Source organism: Hydra vulgaris, chromosome 01, assembly GCF_038396675.1.
Source record: "Hydra vulgaris chromosome 01, alternate assembly HydraT2T_AEP".
In the NCBI taxonomy this organism is placed as follows: domain Eukaryota; kingdom Metazoa; phylum Cnidaria; class Hydrozoa; order Anthoathecata; family Hydridae; genus Hydra; species Hydra vulgaris.
The window spans coordinates 7,972,031-7,994,349 of record NC_088920.1 but is presented as its reverse complement, the minus strand read 5'-3'; the positions used below and the strand labels follow the sequence as shown (position 1 = coordinate 7,994,349).

Sequence of the window (22,319 nt, the reverse complement as noted above, 5' to 3'; positions counted from 1 at the left end):
GCGAATAAACCAATCAAAACCTTTGACTTAATTTTTATTTCCCTTCTAAACTCGATCCAGTTTTTTTTTAATTTTCCGTAACGCGGCTCGAATTGGTGAATTTGCAAAATGACGTTCTAATTTACAATCATTTTGAGCAAATTAAAAAAGTTTAAAAACTTTGAAAATTAAAGATCTAAAATATATTAATTTGAAAGCGTATTAGATCAAGTGAACTAAATATTTAAAACTACGGCATCATCTTACCCAAAACTAAAGATAACCATTGTAAATTAGACACTTTTTTGAAATGGCAAAAAGAATTTACTTTAAAGTTCTATTATGATATCGAGAGAAATGATGTAGTAAGATTACGTTGCTTGCTTTGCAAGCAATGTTATTCTCGTATTAAAAACATAAAAAAATTTTCTATTTCGTGGATTCGCCTTTGAGCTCCGTCAATTAAAAAAGACAGGGTAAGAAGCCATTGCAACAGTAAACAACATAAGGATGCCCATCTCACCGATTATCGGAGTATATCGGCTTCGGAAGGTTTTAAAGAATATATAAATAAAAACACTGATATTAAAAAAGGGCTACGAGAAATGGGTAAAAAAGATTGTGACTCACTTAAAAAGAAATTCAATGCAGTTTACTACTTAGCAAAAAAAGAACGTTCATTTTCCGATTTCCCTGATTTGCTAGAGCTAATTAAAAAAAACGGCGTTGATCTTAGCAATAGTTTTTCAACTAATCAAGCTGTTGGTATTTTTACAGATTACATTGGTAAAATTGCTAAAGATTGATTCAGAGAGGGTTTCATAAAGTCAAGATTTTATTCAATATTAAGTGATGGCAGTTGTGCTTTTGCTACACTCGAACAGGAAATATTATATGTGTTGTATTTGTTTGAGGGCAGACAAAGCGTTAAACTTTTGTCGGTTAAAAGCCCTGACAATGGTAATGCCTGTGGTTTACAAATCTGTCTAGAACAAGCATTTGCAAGATTTGGAATAAATGACAGGGCTAAAAAACTGTTACGGTTAAATGTAAAAGAAGCTAAAAAATCTACATGGCTTAAAAAATCTAATACATTGTTTTAACCATTGTCTTGAGCTTGAATTAAAAGATGCTTTGAAAAATGTACTGTATTTACAAATTGTAAAAACTTCTTACTAAAGTTACATTGTCTTTATGAACAATCGCAAAAACGTTTACGAGAATTGAAACTTATATCAGAAGCTTAGGAAAAATTCGTTCTTAAACCAGCAAAATTATAGGTACTCGTTGGCTAAACCACAAGTGAAATGCAATAAAAATAGCGTTGGATAATTATGGTGCGAAAAATTTCTCATATAAAGTCTCTTAGCCAAACAGATTCTCAGCCGTCGAAAAAAGAAAAACTAAAGGGGATTTTTTAAAGTTTGGAAAAATTCATCCCTTGTAGTACATTTATCTGTTTATCTAAAATATTTTAGCGTTCAAAAAATATGACCATATAAAGTTTAAACCCCCCTTAATTTGAGGGGGTTGCAAATTTTTTTTTGTCGTACTTTTTAAACTCTGAGAGATAATATTATGAAACTTAAAGTTTATCTTTAAATATAAGTCTAGTTGAAAATAATACAAAAAATATTTCATCAACTTTTTGCTCTCACGTTTGTTCCAGGTGGGCTAAATTTTTGCTTTTTTGTTCCCAAGCTCCAATCATCGCAATTTTTTGCAAAGCAACCTTATTTGACATAAGTATAAACATACAAATGTTTGGAGTTTGCTCCATGTCTGGAAGTTAGCTATCTCAAAGAGCAAAAAGTGCTTTGGGTGCCCCTGTGTTTTGGGTACAATAAGTTGTTTGTGAAATATTCAACAATTATAAATTACGCATTCAAACAATTTTGAAAATAAAAAAAGTATACTTTTTGTATATGTATAAGTATAAGTATATTTATAACAATACTTTTTGTATACCATATCATTACTTAAGTAATGATGTGAGTAAAAATAAATAAAAATAAGTTAAATAAATTAAGAAAATTAAATTAATTAATTAATTAAAATTATTTAATTAAAATTAATTAATTAAAATTAATTAATTAAAATTAATTAATTAAAATTAATTAATAAATTAATTAATTAATTAAAATTAATTAATTAATCAATTAATTAATTAAAAAAAAATAATTTATTTTTATTTTTAATTTCAAAAATTAATTAATTGAAATTAATTAATTAATAAATTTTAATTAATTAAAATTAATTAATTAAAATTAATTAATTAAAATTAATTAATTAAAATTAATTAATTAAAATTAATTAATTAAAATTAATTAATTAAAATTAATTAATTAAAATTAATTAATTAAAATTAATTAATTAAAATTAATTAATTAAAATTAATTAATTAATTAAAATTAATTAATTAATTGAAATTAATTAATTAAAATTAATTAAATTAAATAAATGAAAAAACAAATAAGTAAAAACAAATAAAAAAAAATTATTAAAAAATCGACCTCATTCATATCACAGTTTTACACATTTAGAATAGTTTTGCAAAGTTTCATTTTTTTTTTTTTTTTTTTTTTGGTTTAAATTTTTTAATCGTTGTACAGCTTAAAATAAAAATAGTAAAAATAATAATATAAACTTACAATGATAAAAAATAACAAATATAAACAAGGTATCTGAAAGAAGATCACAAGGATCTTGTCGTCAGAACCTCAAATAAGCATTTAACAAAGAAAAGATAAAAAAAAAAGTTAATAAACTTTTACAAAACTACAAGGTAAATAATCTGATCTGAAGAAAAATCAAGATGATCTTGTCATCAGAATTGTATACAAGAGTAAACCAATGTGGAAGTTAAAAAGTAAAAAGTATATGAACAATAAATAAAATTAGTAGGAATAAAATTCTATAAACGTAAACATGTATATAAACAATAAAAAAGTAGACCAAAAAATATTTTTAACTTTTACTACTAATAATAACTCTAAATATTATCTAATGAAAGAATGAGATTTTTCAGTTTTTTTTTAAAAAGGCAAAAAGTGATAGGTACTTCAAAATTAAAATTCGGCAAAACAAGTTTATTCCAAAGGTGTGGCGCTCGATAGGTAATACAAATTGGTTAAAGTTTGTTTGACAAAAAGGTTTATTTAAAAAGTTATTATTTCTCAAAGTATATTTACTGATTGGTTTAAGAGAAAAAAGATCTTTGAAAACGGCTACGGATAAGTTATTTATCCACATATATACAAAACATAAAGTACTAAATACATTTAACTCGTATATATTTAAAATTCTCATAAAATAATGCTTCGAATGAGAGAAGCGATTTGCAAAATTGATTATACGGATTGCGCGTTTCTGACGGAGATAAAGACGTTGCAACTTACTTTTTTCAGTACTTCCCCAAGCAATATTGGCATAATTTAAATAACTATGTATAAATGAGTAATAAAGTTGTATTAAGACTTTCTTATTGAGAAAGATTCGTAATTTATATAGGATCCCCATGTTTTTAGAAATTTTTGTGCTTATATAATCAATATGGTGATTCCAAGTAATATTTTCATAAAGATAAACACCTAAAAATTTTGTAACAGAAACTCTTTTGATTTCCTTTTGATCGATAAAAATTTGAGGTAAATTTGTAGGGAGAAATTGTTTTTTTGTAATCGAATGAAATAAAACCCATTTTGTTTTATTAATATTTAAGGTTAACTTATTACACTTAAACCAATTAGATATATGTCTGAGTTCTTCGTTCATTGTTTTAAAAAGTTCAGCGATATCATAGTTAGAAAGGAATAGGTTTGTATCATCTGCATACATAATGCTCATTAGTTTTGAAGCTTTATTTAAGTCATTTATATAAATTAAAAAAAGGAGAGGTCCAAGAATTGAACCTTGTGGAACTCCACAAGTATTAAGAAAAGTGGATTGATAATCATTGTTAAATATTACAAACTGTTTTCGATTAGATAGATAACTTTTAAACCATTTTAAAATTTTATTTTTTATTCCGTAGTATTTGAGTTTATGAATCAAAATATGGTGATCGACCGTATCAAAAGCTTTTGATAGGTCAATAAAAATTCCTAGTGTATATTGTGATTTATCAAATGATTTTGAGATTTCACGTGCAAATGGGATAATAGCATGTTCAGTTGAGTTATCTTTCTTGAAACCAAATTGATTAATGTAAAGTATATTATTATTATGAAAGTATTTGTATAATCTGTTGAACATAATTTTTTCTAGGATTTTCGAAAATGTGGAGAGAACAGAGATGGGGCGATAATTACTGATTTCAGATTTGTCCCCTTCTTTAAAAATAGGAATAATTTTGGCAATTTTTAATTGTTCTGGGAATACTCCTTGATGGATAGAAGCTTTAAAGATTTTAAATAGAACATCTTTAATTTGTTCAAAGCAATCTATAATCACGTTTCCATTAATTTGATCTGCTCCAATTGCCTTATTTTTTTTAACAGATTTGAAGGCTCTTTCGAACTCATCAAAACTTAATTCGGAAGATAACTCATCTGAACAAATGCAATTATCCAGGGATTCTAAACAATCAGTAAACAAAGATTTGGTTTTAGGGATTTTTTCAGACAGTGTTGGTCCTATTTGAGTGAAGTATTTGTTAAATTCTTGAGCTATAATTTTTGGTTCATGTAACCTTTTGTTATCGACTCCAACCATTTGTGGCAGGAAACCGGAGCATGATTTTTTTTTGCCAATAATTTCCTTCATTATTTGCCACGTGCGCTTTGTGTCGTTTTTAAATGTATTGAATAATTGGGAGTAATAATTTTTCTTCAAGTTTTTGCGAATTTTTTCAAATAGGTTTTTGTAGTTCTCATAAATTTTTTTGCTTGAGGCTGTTTTTGTTTTTAAAAAATTTATATATAATTTTTATTTTATTCTGGATGATTTTTTAAAACTTTTAGTAATCCAGGGTGTATTGATATTCTTTGTTGTTATTGCTTTTTCTATGATTGGGAAATTAACTTCATAAACAGAAAAAAAAGTTTTGAAAAAAGTTTCATAAATATTATTAGCGTTATCATCAAAATTTATATTTTTCCAATGCAGTAATGATAGTTGGTCTTTAAATAACTTAATATTTGTCTCATTATAAATGCGTTTTCTTATTACTTTTTTGGTATTGATGTTTCTTTCTGAGTTTGTTTTATTAAGTTTCAGAAATAGAGGGAAATGATCTGATATATCAGTTTTTATGATACCTAATTGTATATTATTATTGAGAATATCAGTAGTTATAATATTATCTATAAGTGTCGCTGTATTTATTGTAACTCTTGTGGGTCGATTTATTAATATTATCATCATTTCTTTAATCATTTTTTTTTTATTCTTTTACAGCGAAAACCCAGTTTTTTTAGGTATTTTGAGCTTCTTTTATTAGTTACCATAGCAACAAGCTACCATTTTTATATATCATTTTTTTATCATCAGTAAAATATTTATTGTTTGAATCAAGAAAAGTTAGTCTATTTGTGTTTTTATTAAGCTTGCAAGACTCTGCTTCAAATATTATTCTAATTTAGCATTAAGCAGAACTTTGTGTTCAATACTCGTTGAGATATATTTCTTGCTGAATTAAATATCCAAATATCCATCTAAGAGTAATTTTACGCATTATGATTGCACACATTATTAGTTTTCTTTTTTGTCGAGTATATCAAGTTTCATCTCAAAACAGGATTTGCCAAAGAACTTTTTTGAAAGAATAGAAGTAACAAACTTGTTTTTTTTATATATATATGCTTTTTCGCCTTCTACAGTAAATACAATTTTCATATATATATATAACAAAATAAATAATGTCTGGAACAAGAAGGAGACATAATTCTGTCTTATCACCGAGCCCCATTTTTATAAAATTGTGATTTATAAATACCATATAATATTGGCGTAAATATACAAAGTAGTAATTAGTAATTGCAACAATGTTTACATTTTCTGCACTTGCAAAAAGTAAAAGAAGGCATCTGCAGTTGATTGTGATAATAACAATCTTTCAAAAGAATTTTTTTTTTTAATTTTTTAACTATATCTTGGGACAAAACTATATCTTGGAACAAAAAAAGTTGTTGATTGAGAACCTTGTGCTATATTTATGGCAGGTTTCAATGAAATAGGATTCAAATATTTTTGGCGACATTCCAAGCTTAGTTCTATACATAAAAGCTAAAATTTCATGTGAATTTATTTTATAAATTTTTAATCTCCAAGTAGACACAATAAAGTTTCACAAGGTTCAATATAGTTCGACACGCATGTTTTTGTTTACAATAAAGCCTTTTTTAAATTTGTACGATTGGTGACTTGCCCACTCAATATTACAGTGTGTTAGGTAACTTTGGATAAAAGCAAAGTATGAACCTTTTAGTGATTTAAAATTAAAAAATGGTTTCGCTCTATAAATCATTCCTAAATTTCTAAGAATTTTTTTTAAGATTGTTTATACGAAAATTCCATCATAAATTTTTGTCCAATTCAACGCCTAAAAAGTTTACCGATGATTTTCTTTTAATTATTGTTTTATTTATTAAAAGGTTTGGTAATTTTTATGGGACGTTATAAGTTTTGTTCAATTTTTAAAAAAAATGAATTTAGTTTTATTAGCTTTCAGAGAAAGTTTGTTACTTACAAACCACTCGTTAACATTATCTAATTGTTCATGTTTAAAAAGCGTTTTTATATCACTGTGAATAAAAGAGATTTGAGTCATCTGCAAATAACATAAATTTTATAAGATTTGATGATAAATAAAAATCATTTATGTACAGCAGAAACAACAATGTCCTTAGAATAGAGCATTTTGGAACCCTAGAAGTTATTAAGTGTTTAAATGTTTCTTTTGAATCGTAGCATAGGAATTATTTTCTGTTTGTTAAACAGTCATTAAACCAAAGTAAATTTTTATCTCTAATACCATAGTGTTCAACCTTACTTAGAAGTATATCATGGTTTCTTCTATAGACTTTTGTATAGAATACTGTAAGGCTTTGGACAGGTCAATGAAAACTTCTAATGTAATAAAATCTTTGTTTAGAGCGTTCCACATCTCGTTTACAAGCTCGACTACTGCGTGTTTGGTTGTATACCTTTTTTTGAACTTGGACAGTTTTTTATACAACATGTCGTTTTTTGTCAGCTTATCGTAGAGCTTGTTGTACATTAGGAGTATGACAATTTCTCAACCCTGTATCCCCATACTCAATTTAATGGAGTTTTTATGCAAAAATCAAGAAAATATCAAACAGTTACACTACATCTAAAAAAAGTTAACCCCCCATTTAAAATTTCTGGAATATAAAAAATGTAATTTAACGACACATGTTCCAGTATTTATAAAAAACTAATAAAACGTGAATAATTAAAATAATTTTACAGTGTATTTGACAATAAGTATTTAATGTTAAGTTTTTCTATGCTATGACATAAAGGCACTAAATCTTGCATCACTTTTACAGCACGTTCTGCACATATATATGACCGTTGTGTTGGAATCGGTGTTAGCTCTGTGGACCCAAATGTCTTTAACAATTTTTATGCTTTTGGATGCTCATTGTATGCTTCTAATAGATTCAAAAAATCTGCAGAACTGAATTAGTGATCACCAAACCATATATTACTTCATGAACCACAGATGAAGTCTGGACACTAGTCTGGTATTAGAATGTAAGCAAGTAGAACAAAAGTTGCTCTCAAGTTCCATCTTGAATTGCTTATAGCAGGAATTGATTTAAAATTCACTTTTGGAAAGGTACCTTTGATTTTAAACTTTCTATAACAAGCTATTAAGGAATGCAGGAAGAGTATGTTATCTCACCAGTGTGTCCAATTCACTTTCGTCATAGGATTTCCATTATTCTGAAATAGTAACTTCAGGTTCTCGTATTCTTGCAGTATCGTGTGACGAAAGGGAATAAAGAATTTGCGATGATTTTGATCTTTCAAAAAGATCATTCATGATACGTTTTTATAGGATGCTAACAATATCTAAAATACATTGTTAGCATCCTATAAAAAAAAAGCTTTTCTAGTTCAATAGTTTTGAAATGTTTCTGTAAAGGTGTTGCTACGCCAATTCTTGTTCCGGTGTTTGTGGATGTTGTATTAGATACAGTCATTTTTATGGCTGGACACATCTCATGGATTGTTTAGCTTTCTCCATAGTAGTTCAGTTTCTTTAGCCGAAATTGCAACTCTCTCCTCTCTGCTTTTTACATTTAATGACAATTTTTTAAATTGATCAATTATATGATGTTCTGTTGGCATTTTATTCATTTTACCAACACTTTTAACAATAACACATCTTCTTGAAGTCTTAGCTTTTTTAAACCTCACTAAATTTGATTCTTTCTTATTCTTGTCTAAATCTTTCTTATTCTTTTTGATTCTTTCTTGTTCTTGTCGAAATCTTTCTTATTCTTGTCTAAAGCAAGACCATTTTTAGCCATTTTTGTATGTCTAAAACGTTATTTATAATTCAATAGGATAACACAAAAAAGATACGAGAAATTATTTTTATCTTGGGGAGTGATCTTTTTCAAAAATTGACATTAAAAATTCATATTTTCTGTTTGTCTAAATATTAATACGCTAATAAATATTAGTGCGCATAGTTACGCATAGTTTCGCCTATTGTTCGTATTGTTACTTACGGTTCCGTATTCTGTAAAATACACTATTTCTTAGTTTTTAAGTAGTAACTAGACTATTTTTATGCGCGGTTATATGTTCCATGCGGTCTTTCGAGTAAGGTCAGCAAGCGAATTAGAGCAGATGTACTTTTATTCTCAAGAAGAATTGATGTTGATCATTGTTTAAAACAAAAATTTAAATATTCGTTTGTTTGTTGTTGGTTGTTTTTATTTTTCTAATTTTTATAGCCTGTTTTCATTTTTTAGAAGAAGTTAGAAATAAAATGTCTGGCAAAATAGATTTTTTAGTATTATCTAAACATGAATACTGTAATTTATCTAATCTTCTAAATATGAATACTGTAATTTAATAGTGTTAGTGTCGTTTCACTTTCTTTTTTAATAAAGAACTTTCTAGGCTTTTCTAAAAGCGTTTTTTACTCCACGCGGTCTTTCAAGCAAGGTCTTCCAGCCGATTAGAGCTGATAAATTTTTAGTTTCAAGTGGAACTAATGTTGATGATTGTTTAAAAACTAAAATTTGTTTGTTGTTCGTTGTTTTTATTTTTCCGTTTTTTTTTAAGAAGAAGTTAAAAATAAAATGACTGGTAAAAAATTTTTTTTTAGTACAATTTTTCTTTTTTAGTAAGTGTTTCAGTTTTGTCTTCAGTCTTTTTAGATCATTTTAAGCAAGTATTTTTCATTTTTTAGAGCAGTTAAAAGGAGCTGAAGGCCTTTTTAGTAAGTATATAGTGTATAGCAGTTTACCTAGAGTTTATATTAGTAACATAGTTATATTAGTTTATTTATAGTTTATATTAGTTTATATAATATATAGTAGTTTATTTATAGTTTATATTAGTAAGTTTATTTATAGTTTATATTAGTTCAAGTTTATTTATCGTTTATATTAGTAAGTTTATTTATAGATTATAGATTAGGATTAATGAGAATACACATTTTTTTTTGGCGACTTAAGTAAGTTTTATCATTAGATTTTATTTGAGTACGAATGAAGCAATAGCAATTTTATTGTATATAATTTTATCTCAATTTTTATTTTTAGACAGACAGGTAGAATTCAGTTAGGACTTTGATTTTGTAGATTTAAAAACTTCTTTTGAATATTCTTTTAAAGCATTGAATATATTTTATATATTTTAACAAATTTTGTCATTTAGGTGTGGTAGCATCATCAGTTGGTGCAAATAGTAATGTCTTTTATTTTATTTTACAGCAAATAGTAATGTCTTTTATCTTATTTTAAAAAGAATCAATAAATATTGTTTATTTAAACATAATCATCAAGATAAAATAGATAAGATAGATAAAATAGCTTTTTTATTTAATATTTTTTTTTATTTAGTTGTAACTTCAGTGCACCAGCCACAACAGGTAACTTAGTAAATTTATTTTAATATACTTGAATTACATTTGTTACTTAACTTTTCCAGCAATAAATATTGTTTATTTTAACATTATCGTCAAGATTATATAAATAAACTTTTTATTTGAAAATTTATTTTAGTTGCTTCTGGATCAAAGTTAAATAATGGTAACTCATTAATTCATAATTTTATTATAGATAAATGTAGATAAAAAAATGTAAGTTGGAAATTTTTGTAGATTTAAAAGTTGTTTGTTGTTTGTTTGTTTTTCTGTTTAGTTGACAACAATGAAGAGTGAGGTAGTATGTTTAAAAGGATTTTTATTTTTTTTATAAAGTAACAAAAATGTTTTTAAAATATTTTTGTTGACTTAAAGTAAAACAGTAGGTTTTTATAATTTTATACAATAAGCCCAAGAACTTAGGTAATACTTAAAATTATATTGTCAATAATAGAGAAGAAATTTAAAATTCTCAGTAAGACAGCTTCTTATTATTTTACATCAAGTTAGTTTAATTAAAATTTATTTTCTTTAGTTGATCAAGAGAGAGCTAATAAAGATATTAGTTACATTAGTTAAGTGAATTTATTTTTTAAAAGTTAAGTAGATATTTTAACATCTATACATTTAAGTGCTTTTATTGTTTAGATACAGAATGGAAGACTGAAATAAGTCAGTGTTTTTGCTAGAGATAATTGTTAATAGGAATTTATTTATTTGTACTGTAACTGGAATTTTAAAACTTTAGGTACTTAAGTTTTCTTTTCTTTTTTCTTTTATAGTTAAATAAATAAAGCATTTATATCTATACACTCAGTAGTCCAAGTCAGTTGTCACATTTTAGAAATTGTCCAGGAGAGAGTAAATAGTAAAATAGTTAGTCTTCATTGGCTTTTTTATTCTTGATGGTTAATTTTATGTTTTATTTAATTTGTCTTGAGGCACATGAAATATAATTTTGGCAAAAATAAAAAGTTAAATAAAAAAAAGTGAAAAGTCATTTCTGAACTACAGACGTTTTTCCTTTGAACATTGTGGGGACACCAGACCCTTTATATTGACCAAACTTTGTTTCACATTGTTGCAGGAAAACAGTCTTTATACGTATGTAGATACTGAAAAAACTAAAAAGGTCTCATACATAACTTATTTTCACAAAAAACTGGATAACCGACCTTTGTCTTCTGAGGTACAGGTATTGAAATTTAAAGTTTATTTTAGTTTTTTAGCTTTGGTTTAGTTTATAGTTAATTTTAGTTTAGTTTTTATTAGTTTTAGCTTCATTTACCTTTTTTCTTACTTTAGACAACTTCATGGAAGAAATGAGGGGGATTTTTAAAAAAATTATAGTTATATATTTATATGTAAACATAATTCTATCAAATATTCTGAGGTATATTTTTTGTCTTTAGTGTCTGGTAGAAGCATAACTGGTAGGGCTGTGTTTTAAATTTAGATTTTTACGGAGAAATATGTGCAATAGGTGAAAGAATTATTTAATATAAATATGACATTTTTAAACTGTTTGCATTTTACTCATATTTTTATTAAAATTAAATTTCTCACTAGTTTAACTCTTTTTGATTTACTTTTTTTTAATTTTTTTTTTGGAATCCTCTTCATCCTGTGAAAATGGTGAGGTTATGCTTTATATTTTGATTAAAAAAAATTGTAAATATTTTTAAATCTTATTATATCCTTCTCTTCGTAATTTTAGAGTCGTTAACATTTGAGGAATATCAAAGATATTGCTCCCAACACCCATGGCCTCTCTCGGAGAAGTCCTTCAATAAGTGGCAAAGTAATGGCGGTATGGATGAGCCATCCTTCAAATGGAGGGCTCATCCATACCGGGGTGTTAGGAGACACCGAAGAAAAAACAGCAACCAAAAGGTTGTAAATGTCTTCTATCGGTGAAGATATTTATAACTTTTTTGTTGCCGTTTTTTCTTCGGTGACTTATTTTTATTTTTTTCAATTTTGTAATTTTTTTTAATTTGCAATTTTTTATAACATACTGTTGTATATTTGGTTTGTTTATGTCTTTTTTAATTGAAATTTTATTTGTTTTTCACCAATCACACTTAAATATAGTTAAATTGATTCACTACCCAATCAACATAACATCCCAGTGGGCACGCGACGTTGGAATAACCTTGAAATAACGTTGATCAACGTCGATTAACGTCAATCAACGTTATTTCAACGTTATTCCAACGTCGTGTGCCCGCTGGGATGATGCTACATTCTATTTGTTAAAAATAACTAAACGGTAGTTTAATTTATTGAAAACACTGCTTTTAAAATTTACTATAAGCCAAGACTATTTAGCTATATATGTGCAATTTATTTATATCTATTTGATTTCTTATCTTTAATGTTTTTAGTTTGGCTCCTTGAAGCATTTGTTTTTTTGCTTTTTAATTAAAATATTTTAAATCTATTGTAATGTCTTTTAAATTTAACTAAAGTTTACTAAAAACCAACGTGAAATAACGTCATAAAACAACACCGACAAGCTGCATCATGACAGCAGTTTAAGTATGACAACAGGCTACCGAAAAGCTGATAAATTGTATTCCAGTTGTTTTTTCTTTTTTTGTTTTGTTTTTCTTTTATGTCTACTTGTCTGTTACAATTTTTATTTTAGGTTTGTCATATGACGCATTAATGCAATATAAAAGATCAAAGTTAACATATTTTTTACAATTTGTTATACACACGTTTGATTGTAAATCGACTTTTTTTTTGTTTGAAACGTATTTGTAGTCAATTACTTAGTTATTTATAATAAATTTATTTAGTTGTGTGCATTTATCGTTTTAAAGACAATTTCCTTTTTTAAAGAAACGTGTATTAAGGGGATACCAAAAAATTAATAATTCATAAATAATTTACGTTCAATTCATATTAATCTTATGAATTAAAGTTCATGTTATAAAAACTATAACAAGATTTTAGATTTAATCTTTCGTCAATTTAAGGCATGATGAAGTGTTATTATTTGTGTCAGTAACTAAAAACGTATTGTGTTGAACTTAGTAATGTCTAGGAAAATGGTTCTGCCATACACTGATATGACCTGTGTCAGTTGTAAATTACTCAAATAACGTTAAATAATTGGTAAATTAATTTATTTTAATTTTACAGATGGTTTAATTATTTAATTTGAAGGCGTTTTACTTACAGGGTATTAGTTAAGGTTTCGCAACTTTAAATTGCGGAAAACAGTCACTATAAATTAAGCAACAGATCGACCGTAACCCGTATTACGGGTTGCTTTCTGCTAGTTAATATAATTTTTCCTATCATGGTGACCTAGGGAATCAAAAATTCTTAAAAAAATTTTTTTCTTATACTAGAGATGGGCCGATTCCGATTCTCAAGGAATCGTAAGAATCGCGATTCTCAACTTTTTTAACGATTCCGATTCTTTTTTAAAAGACTTTTTAACGACTTCACTTCATTTATTATTACTTCCTTGATAATTTAAGTTAATATATACACTCTTTGCCGTTGAAATTTTTTTTTGTTTAATTTACGTTAAATCTTCACTTTCGCATTTCATATCATTGTTGAAGTTAAGTAACTGTGAAGGAAGACCTTAACAACAGTAAACGTTGAAAATAAAAGTAAAAGTTTATACTCGAAATTTCAATTGATTTATTTTTTTCAATTTTAATCAATTTACCGACAGTAAGTATTATCATAAAAATCTTATTTGCTTGTTTTATTATAATAATTATTATTGTTAGTATTATTATTTTGTATCTTTATAAATGCTGTTTTAATTTCGGAATATAAACATATATATATATATATATATATAGTGTCATTGTCATGCCGAAACGTAAATAAAGCGAGGTATGGGACTATTTTGTGATCAGTTCAAATGACACTAACTCTGCAATATGCAACTTTTGCAAAACTGTTATATCCAGGAGTGGTGGCAGAGTTTGTCAGTCATACACAACATTGAACATGCTAAAGCATTTAAAAACCTTCCATAAATCTGAAATCATAAATCAGAAACATGATAAAGCTAGCGTTTCGATTTTAATCTATGCGAGGATAGCTCTACCGCAGGACCATCTTGTAAATCCAATCCTAACCCTGCTTTTGAAACTCCTATGCCAAGGTAACCTCAATCTTCTACACTTGCATCCGCATTCACAAGTCTCAACCCTAAGGTTGATGATGCGGAGATCAATACTAGAAGCTCTTCTTCCACAATTAGTTCTATAAAAATGAAGCCTAGATCTCCATCTACTAAACAACCAACAATACACCAAGTGTTTGCAAAGACCAGGCCTCTCACATCTACAAATCCGAAGGCAATAAAAATTACAAGGCTTATTGCTGAAATGATATGCACAGATAACCAACCTGTTAGTATCGTAGAAAATCCCGGTTTCAAGAGGTTACTACAGTTTTTGGAGCCAAGGTATACGATACCAAGCAGAAAATACTTCTCGACTATTGAAATTCCTAGCATTTATCAGAAGGTATCAAGTAAAATTCAGTTCTTGGCAAAAAAAAGCTAATCATGTTAGTATAACTACCGACATGTAGAGCTCAACAGCCAATGTTGATTACATGAGCCTAACAGCACATTTCCTCACAGAAGATATGAAACAAATTCACATTTGTCTTGACGTGGTACCTTTTCCTTGTGAGTCCAACACCGCAACCAATCTTGTTAACTTTATGAATGAATCACTTAAGCGTTGGGGACTACTTGAAAAAATCAATGTAGTAATAAGAAATAATGCCAGAAATATTGTTTCTGCTATGGAAGTCGGGAAGTTTACAATTATTCCTTGTTTTGCCCATACACTTCAGTTGGTTGTGAAAGACGGCTGCCTCGCCAATGAACGCATATCTTTACTAACTGCTACCTGTAGAAGAATAGTAGGATACTTTAAACATTCGGTTAAGTCATACAAACTTTTGAGACAATCTCAGGAGACTCTAGGACTGCCTTAATACAGCATTATTCAAGATGAGCCAACTAAATGGAATAGCACCTTCTACATGCAGAACCGTTTAATTGAACAAAAAGATGCGATTCTATTGGTAACGCCACATTTCCCAAAAGCTACTCGACAAAACAAGGAGTTGTCAAACGGAGAATTGGACAGTGTGGTTCCTCTCGTTGCTGCTTTAAAAGTGTTTGAAGAGGTCACGCTTACTGCAAGTTCATCGAAAGTGACCACATCAGAAGTTATCCCAATAATAAATGCAGTTAACATGTCAATTGATCGCATCAAGGACTACGGAAATATTAAAGAATCTCTGTGTCAATCTTTGCATCGACGTTACGGAGACTGCGAGAACGAACCTATATATACTTTTGCAACAATACTAGATCCCAGATTTGAAAACAAGATTTTTAGGAGCAGGACGATGGCTGAGAAAGCTGTTACTTTATTAATTGGCGAGTTAAATGCATTGGACATAGACAAGGGTCATGAAATTAAAGCTGCTGAAAATCAAGAACCTACCACACCTGCTCCAGGTGCTGTCTGGTCATTATATAACCAATTAATCAACACAAATTCTGTAGTAAGTATTGTGCTTCTATATTAGTATTGTACTTTAAATTTTTCAAGCCTATAAATTGTTTTAATGTTTTAGATTTATACTGCGCATTGCACAATGTCAGACGAAGTAGCAGTGTACTTGAAAGAACCTCTACTTGAAAGTCACGAGGACGTCTTTGAATACTGGAGGAAATCCAAATTTCTTAACATGAAAAAACTAGCACAGAAATATTGAGGGACGCCTCTATGTACAGTGATTTCGGAGCGGGTGTTTAGTACTGCAAGTCATATCTGCGACCAGAAAAGAAGCCGGTTAACTCCGGAACGAGTGCAAATGCTTGTGTTTTTGAGTAAGAATCTCCCGTTTCTTAACTAACAGTACTAACGGTACTAATATCATATGTAAAAGCTGATTGAAAAGACAAAATTCTGTGTATCTGATCACTTTTACCATTACTTATGACTATATTATTTGTTTCTTAATAATAATAAGTTCAATACAAACATATATATTGTTTAATATTATGTTACTTGTTTTGTTGCTATTATTTCACAGGGCCGACGACACGGTTTTTAAAATAGAGGAGGAACATTCCCTTATTTCGAAAAAAAAAGTCTATTTATGGGTCAATTTTTTTAAAAAGGGGAATGCCCCTGGGCCTTGGTGTCTTTGGTCCTGTTTCACCTGTACCAATATAGCTAATTTTGATATTTTCACTTTTAAAATCTGCATAAGTATTAAATTAACATGATATAATGGTCTTGATAATACTGACTGATTGACTTCCATATACTGACTGAATTACATGTCGATTTACATGTCTCTTATATAGTAAAATGAACCTGTGTGAACCTGTTCTGGAAGATTCTAGATGCTTCTTTTCAATGCTTCTGGAAGCTTCTGAAAGCTTCTGGATGCGTCTGGATGCTTCTGAATGTTTCTGGATATTTCTGGATGCTACTGGATGCTTCCAGATGCTTCTTCTGAAAACTTTTGGAAGCTTCTGAAGGCTTCTGGAAACTTCTGGATACTTCCTTTAATTATTAAAAAAACTTCCGTGACGTTGACATGGACCAGACTTAAGAAAATGAAACAAACCAAAAAAGTTGCACTTGTTTTGTCCGCTGCAAAATGGCACTTGTCAATGAAATTCTGCCTGTGTGCTGTCACCAGTCAGCTGATTGCTTATGTCATGGCATGCTATGACTCTAGACTCCTGAACTGTTTGCTGTGGTAGTATAGTTCTTTTTGTTTTTAAGACATGTAGAATTAGGAACACTTTTTAGCATTGTTCGATGTCGGTTGCAAATGTTTTGTCCAATGCTGTAAAAACATAACACTTACTAACTAAGTTATCGGACAAAACAAAAACGTCAATAACTTATTTATAAATAAAAAAAACAAACTACTATTATATTTTTTTTAAATAAAGCATTTATCTTTTAATAAAAATATATTATTTTTTGTATATGAAAAAACACCACCATCTGCAATTGATCTCAACTTTGCTCTGACGCCTTTCATATGCGACTGTAAAAAGTTTAAATCAGTTTCTTGTAGTTTTAGTTTAATGCGATCAATCAAAACTTGCTCTGTTGAAGCTTGCCGATCTCCCTCGTAAACCTTCTGTGCCAAATGTCCCCAAAAATTTTCAATTGGTCGTGCTTGAGGCACATTTGGGGATTGGATTCAGCGAAATAGACATATTGGTCCATCCAATTTAGAGAATCTTTAGAATAATGAGAACTTGCTAAATCTGGCCAAAATAAATAGTTAAAGTCTCCATGATACTTGTGAATAAATGGAAGAAGTCGTTTTTCTAAACATTCATTAATATAGATTGATGAATTGATCGCTACAGGTCTTGGAAGTGCGAAACAATGGCTCAGACATACTATGGTCAGTTATGGCTATCCACATTAATAATTTTTTTGGAAATTTCTCTTTTCCTATAAAACGAACACTTTCTGAGCATGTCTTTTTGTTGTTTGTGTAGTATCTAGAATTTCTAGGCATGTTGTTCCCTGCAAAACAAAAGTATTTTTCGTCATCGATGACTAGAAGCGATTTTGTGTTATAGAGTTGGTTAACTAGTTTCTTGTTTCTTTTCTTTGCCTTTATTTGTTGTTCTCTAGTGTATTTTGGAGTCTTTTCACGTTTTCTATATTTAATATTCACTTTTTTTTAACTGACGACCAATTTGCGATTGATTTACACCGAATTTAATACCTTTTTTTCTCTGACTGACCCCTTTTCGATTGTTGACAAGTCTCGGTAATTCGGCTTTCTTTTCTCAAGTCCAGGATGTCGGACGACCAGGGTGCTTTCTATCAGAAAACGATGGAACAGTTTCAAGTCTCTTTAGGTTATCATATATTGAACTTCGAGCAAATCCTTCCTTTTCAAAATGATTTACGATTTTTTTTTTTTATATTAGGTTTATTTACAAAAAACATTTTTAGTCGCTTTCGAAAAGATTCTCGTTCAGCTGCATTTAACCTCATTTTAAATAATTGTGTTTCAAATAATAAAGTTTATATATTATAGAACGTTTATGCCTACGCATAAAACCACAAAAACTAATTATTATGCTCAAATAATGAAATTAGGATTTGCCCGATAACTTCCGCATGACCCGTTACTTACGTTTTTAAAATATTTTTTGCATTGCCTAATTTATGGACGATCCCTTATAGAATATTATATTTACTTTTTATAAAGCGTAATATTTAAGGTGACCAATATCCTCGCGTTTAGTGCAAGAGCTTATTAAAATAAAATTTAAGGCGAACTTCTGCATATAAAGGAGACATAGCTTGCCGTTTAAATATACTTATTTTTTATTTAAACAATGAGTATTTTTTTATTTCAACAAAGAGATTTAATTTTCAAATTTTACAATGATAAAAAAGGTACCTAAAACATTTTTAGAAAGTTAAAAAGGGCAATAAAAATAAATATAAACATTGTTAAAAAAACATATTAGCTAAAATAGTTTGATTTTTTTCAATTATTTTTTAACTCAATAATTAAAACTTATTAATTTTTTATTAAATGTCAGAAAGAGCAAAAAATAAAAGAGTACTAAAGAATTAACAAACAATTTGTAACATCAACTGTTTTTTTAAAAAAATTTTAGGCATCTCTTCAATAATGTAACATAAAATCAATAGACACTGATTCACCTTCAGATGCTGTTTCTGATTCACTATCGTATTCTACAGAAATAGATTTTCCTTGTTCAATTTTAAGTTTTTATTGGATATATTTTTTTTATTCTTATATTTACTTTGTGTAACAACTTTCTTATCACCAATTTCATTTTTTTCTCATTCAATATGTCTAAAAGGCTCTGGTCTAAAGCTTTACGAGGATTCAAGACGTTTTCACTTGGTAATTTGATATACACGTTTGGATTAAATGGCACTAAACAAAAAACTCTTAATCCAATTATAAAAATTTTTCTCGAACATTCATTAATGGATGTCATTAAATCATTCAGCAACTTAGAGAAATCTTCGTTGGTAAAGTCGCAAGTTTTTTACCACGAAAAGTAAGTTTCCAATCCAGAAGTATACTTCTCCATGCTTTTTTTAATGGTGCAAAGAATGCAACACCAAGAGGTTTAAGCAAATGTGTTGAATTGGGCACAAGGCATAAGAATCTAATGTTTTGCTTTTCACAAGAATGAATAACTTTATGACTTAAATGGAAAGAGAGATTTTCACCTACTAATACTTTTTTCCCAAATTGTTTCTTAACGCATGGCAATAATGTTCGAAAAAACCAATCCTCATCAAACCAGCCAGATTTAGTTCTATTAAGGTGAGAACTTTTTGGACCATGTTTTATCCATAAATTGTATAAATGTGTGCTTTAAAAAATTGTGTATGGTGGAAGAAATTCTCCCACACCATTTTGACAAAACATTATAGAGAAACAAGCCTTATTGCTATTCATTTTTCTCTCAGGGTATTTAGTTCCACGTTTCATAACAACTTTTTTATTTCCAGGGTCATCACACAAATTTGTTTCATCATAATTCCAAGTATTACAAGGTGGAAATCCGTCAACTCAAGTCTAATATTGTCAAAATAAATTTTTAATTGGTCTTTGTTTATAGCTACACGGTTTCTTTTTGATGCAATTTATGGGCTGATTGACGCAAATTATGGGCATTTGATGCAGTTCTATGGGCTAACTGTGAACGTTTTATAAAACCTGAAACCCAATCATCACTAGGAACATTATTTTTAAACATTTTTACAGTACGATTTTGCGATTTTAAATAACCAGCTACTAACATTTTAATATCAAGTTTATTTAATGGAAATCCTCAATTACACATAACCTTGATTCTAGATGAAAATAACTGCTTCTCATCATAAGTAAACATGGTTGGTGCACCAATGCATTTTTTATGCTTTGACTTCATTTTATTATGTATAGTGCTTCTTGGTATACTAAAATTTTTTGAGGCTTGACGAATAGACATACCTTCATTAATTGCACCCATACGATCTTTCAAAAGAATGGTATTAGAATTAGTGTTGTATGCACGTTTTCCAACACTATGCTTGTTATATTTGTGAGGCATTATGCTTTAAACAAAAGCAAATATAAATAATACAAGCAAACTGTAGGTTAGTAATTTATTAAATTGTTACATAATTTTATCAAATTGCAATTAAATTTAAAACTATATTAAATTGCAATTAAATTCAATAATATAATGTAGATTATGTACTTACATAAATCTTCATTTGTTTTTACATCAGGCCAACGAACACAAACTTTGAAAAAATAATAATGTTACGAGTATACATCTGTGTATTCTCGTAACACTATTATTTTTTGTGTGCTCATTTTGTTCTGTACGTGTTCGGTATTTTTAAAGTACAACACGGTTTGAAAAAAGTAGAATATAGAAAATGTCATTAAAATACTAAAGACTGGGTAAGTATGTAACGCAAGACTACAAACGCTGCCTAATTTTCCTTTTTTTAAATTTAGTTTAGCTTATTTTAGTGGTCAATAATTTAAATTATTTACAACAACCCGTAATAAATTTAAAGACTGTTTAGGGTTTTTCATTACTATCTAACAGTAACAGTAAAACAGCTGTTTTTTGGTCAAAAATGAAAAACAGTAAACAGCTGTTTTTTCAGAACTGTTTTTACTGTTTTTAACGACTTTTTCATGACAAAAAATATTACGTATTGGTGATAAGTTAGTGTTTTTCCTTGTGTTTTTTAAAGAGAAGAAAGTAAAATCTCGGGTGTTTTTAAATGTAACACATTTAACAGTACGTAATAAATCATTTTAATTTGATTTAAGAATACAATAACAATGCTTATATATTTCAGCAATGTCGTCAGTATGGGATTTTGCTACAAAACGAAAAAATCCAAAAACAAAATCTCTCGAAGGACAATGCTCGCGATGCAACAAAATCATTGTCTGTTCTGGAAATTCTACTACTACATTGAAAGCACATCTTGAGACACATGGAATTGATTTTGAAAGGTCAGCAGCTGGCACATCCAATGAAGAACCAACAGCAGAGAAAAGAATAAAATTAATTTTTGAATTTTTCAATCGAAAATCCCTCAAAGAAATAGTTTCAGATATGGCAGCTGATGGTATTTCAATTAGAGCAATAACTAGAAACAATTATATTCGTCAATCTATATCACGAGATGGTTACAAACTTCCAGCTAATGAACGTGATGTCATGAAATTAATTATTGAAGATTTTAACGAGAAAAAAGCAAAAGTTGTTGAAATAATTACGGAAAAACTTGCTAATGGAGCAAAATTCAGTATGTGCGTAGACGAATATACAACAATAAGAGGAAGACGATTCTTTGGAATTAATATACACAGCAGCGATGATAAAGTCACTATTAAAACTGGTTTTGTTTGCAATGTTGGATCTTGTTCTGCTGAAGACATGGTTGTCGCTATAAAACAACATTTAACTGAATTTGGAATTGACATGAACAAAGATATTGTTGGCTCAACTCAGGATGGAGCAGCAGTGAATAAAAAATTCATTAGACTTGTGGATATAATTGGCCAGTTTTGCCTAAACAGATTTGCTAAATGATGACGACATTGAACAATCTGAAATTAGTTATCACGATTTGCTTAAAAATTCTCGAAAGCTTGTCAAATTCATAAAAAATTCAACAGTTCGCAACAACATTTTTTTGAGTAAAGTGAAAGCTTTAACAGGACGTGAAATTGAACTACATCTTGATGTAAAAACTCGCTGGAATTCAATTCCAACCATGTTGGACTCGATTATTAAGACTGAAATGGCAATTCGAGAGACTTTATTTGAGTTCAATGCGACACACATTTTGGATTCAATTGATTTTATTGCTCTTCGTAATCTTTATGATGCTATGGAACCGATAAAACTTCCAGTTCAACGTTTAAGTCAGGGAGATGCAACATTAGCAAGTGCTGAAATAATTTTGGAGTTTATGTTTAAAAAATTGTCAATGATCAATAGCAAAATCAGTGAAGAATTTTACAATAACTTGAAAATCCGTACTGATAACAGATTGAACAAGGATGTTATGAATCTTTTAAAGAGTTTAAAAGATCCTTCAAACACTCCAACAAAAACAACATTGATATTTGCCGGTCGTTTTGCTTCTCGATTGTTTGGATTTGATGAAGAAACTGAAATAGATGAGTCGATACAATCCGA

The 22,319-nt window shown here is 28.5% G+C and overlaps 1 protein-coding gene across 1 annotated transcript; it reads left to right on the top strand.

The window, feature by feature from the left end:
• Positions 1 to 14,301: 14,301 nt before the first annotated feature.
• Positions 14,302 to 15,040, top strand: LOC136074043 (E3 SUMO-protein ligase ZBED1-like). Its single transcript, XM_065786342.1, has 2 exons — positions 14,302 to 14,559; positions 14,627 to 15,040. Exons 1-2 carry the CDS (start codon positions 14,302 to 14,304, stop codon positions 15,038 to 15,040), a joined length of 672 nt encoding a protein of 223 aa, XP_065642414.1.
• The last annotated feature ends 7,279 nt before the right edge of the window (positions 15,041 to 22,319 follow it).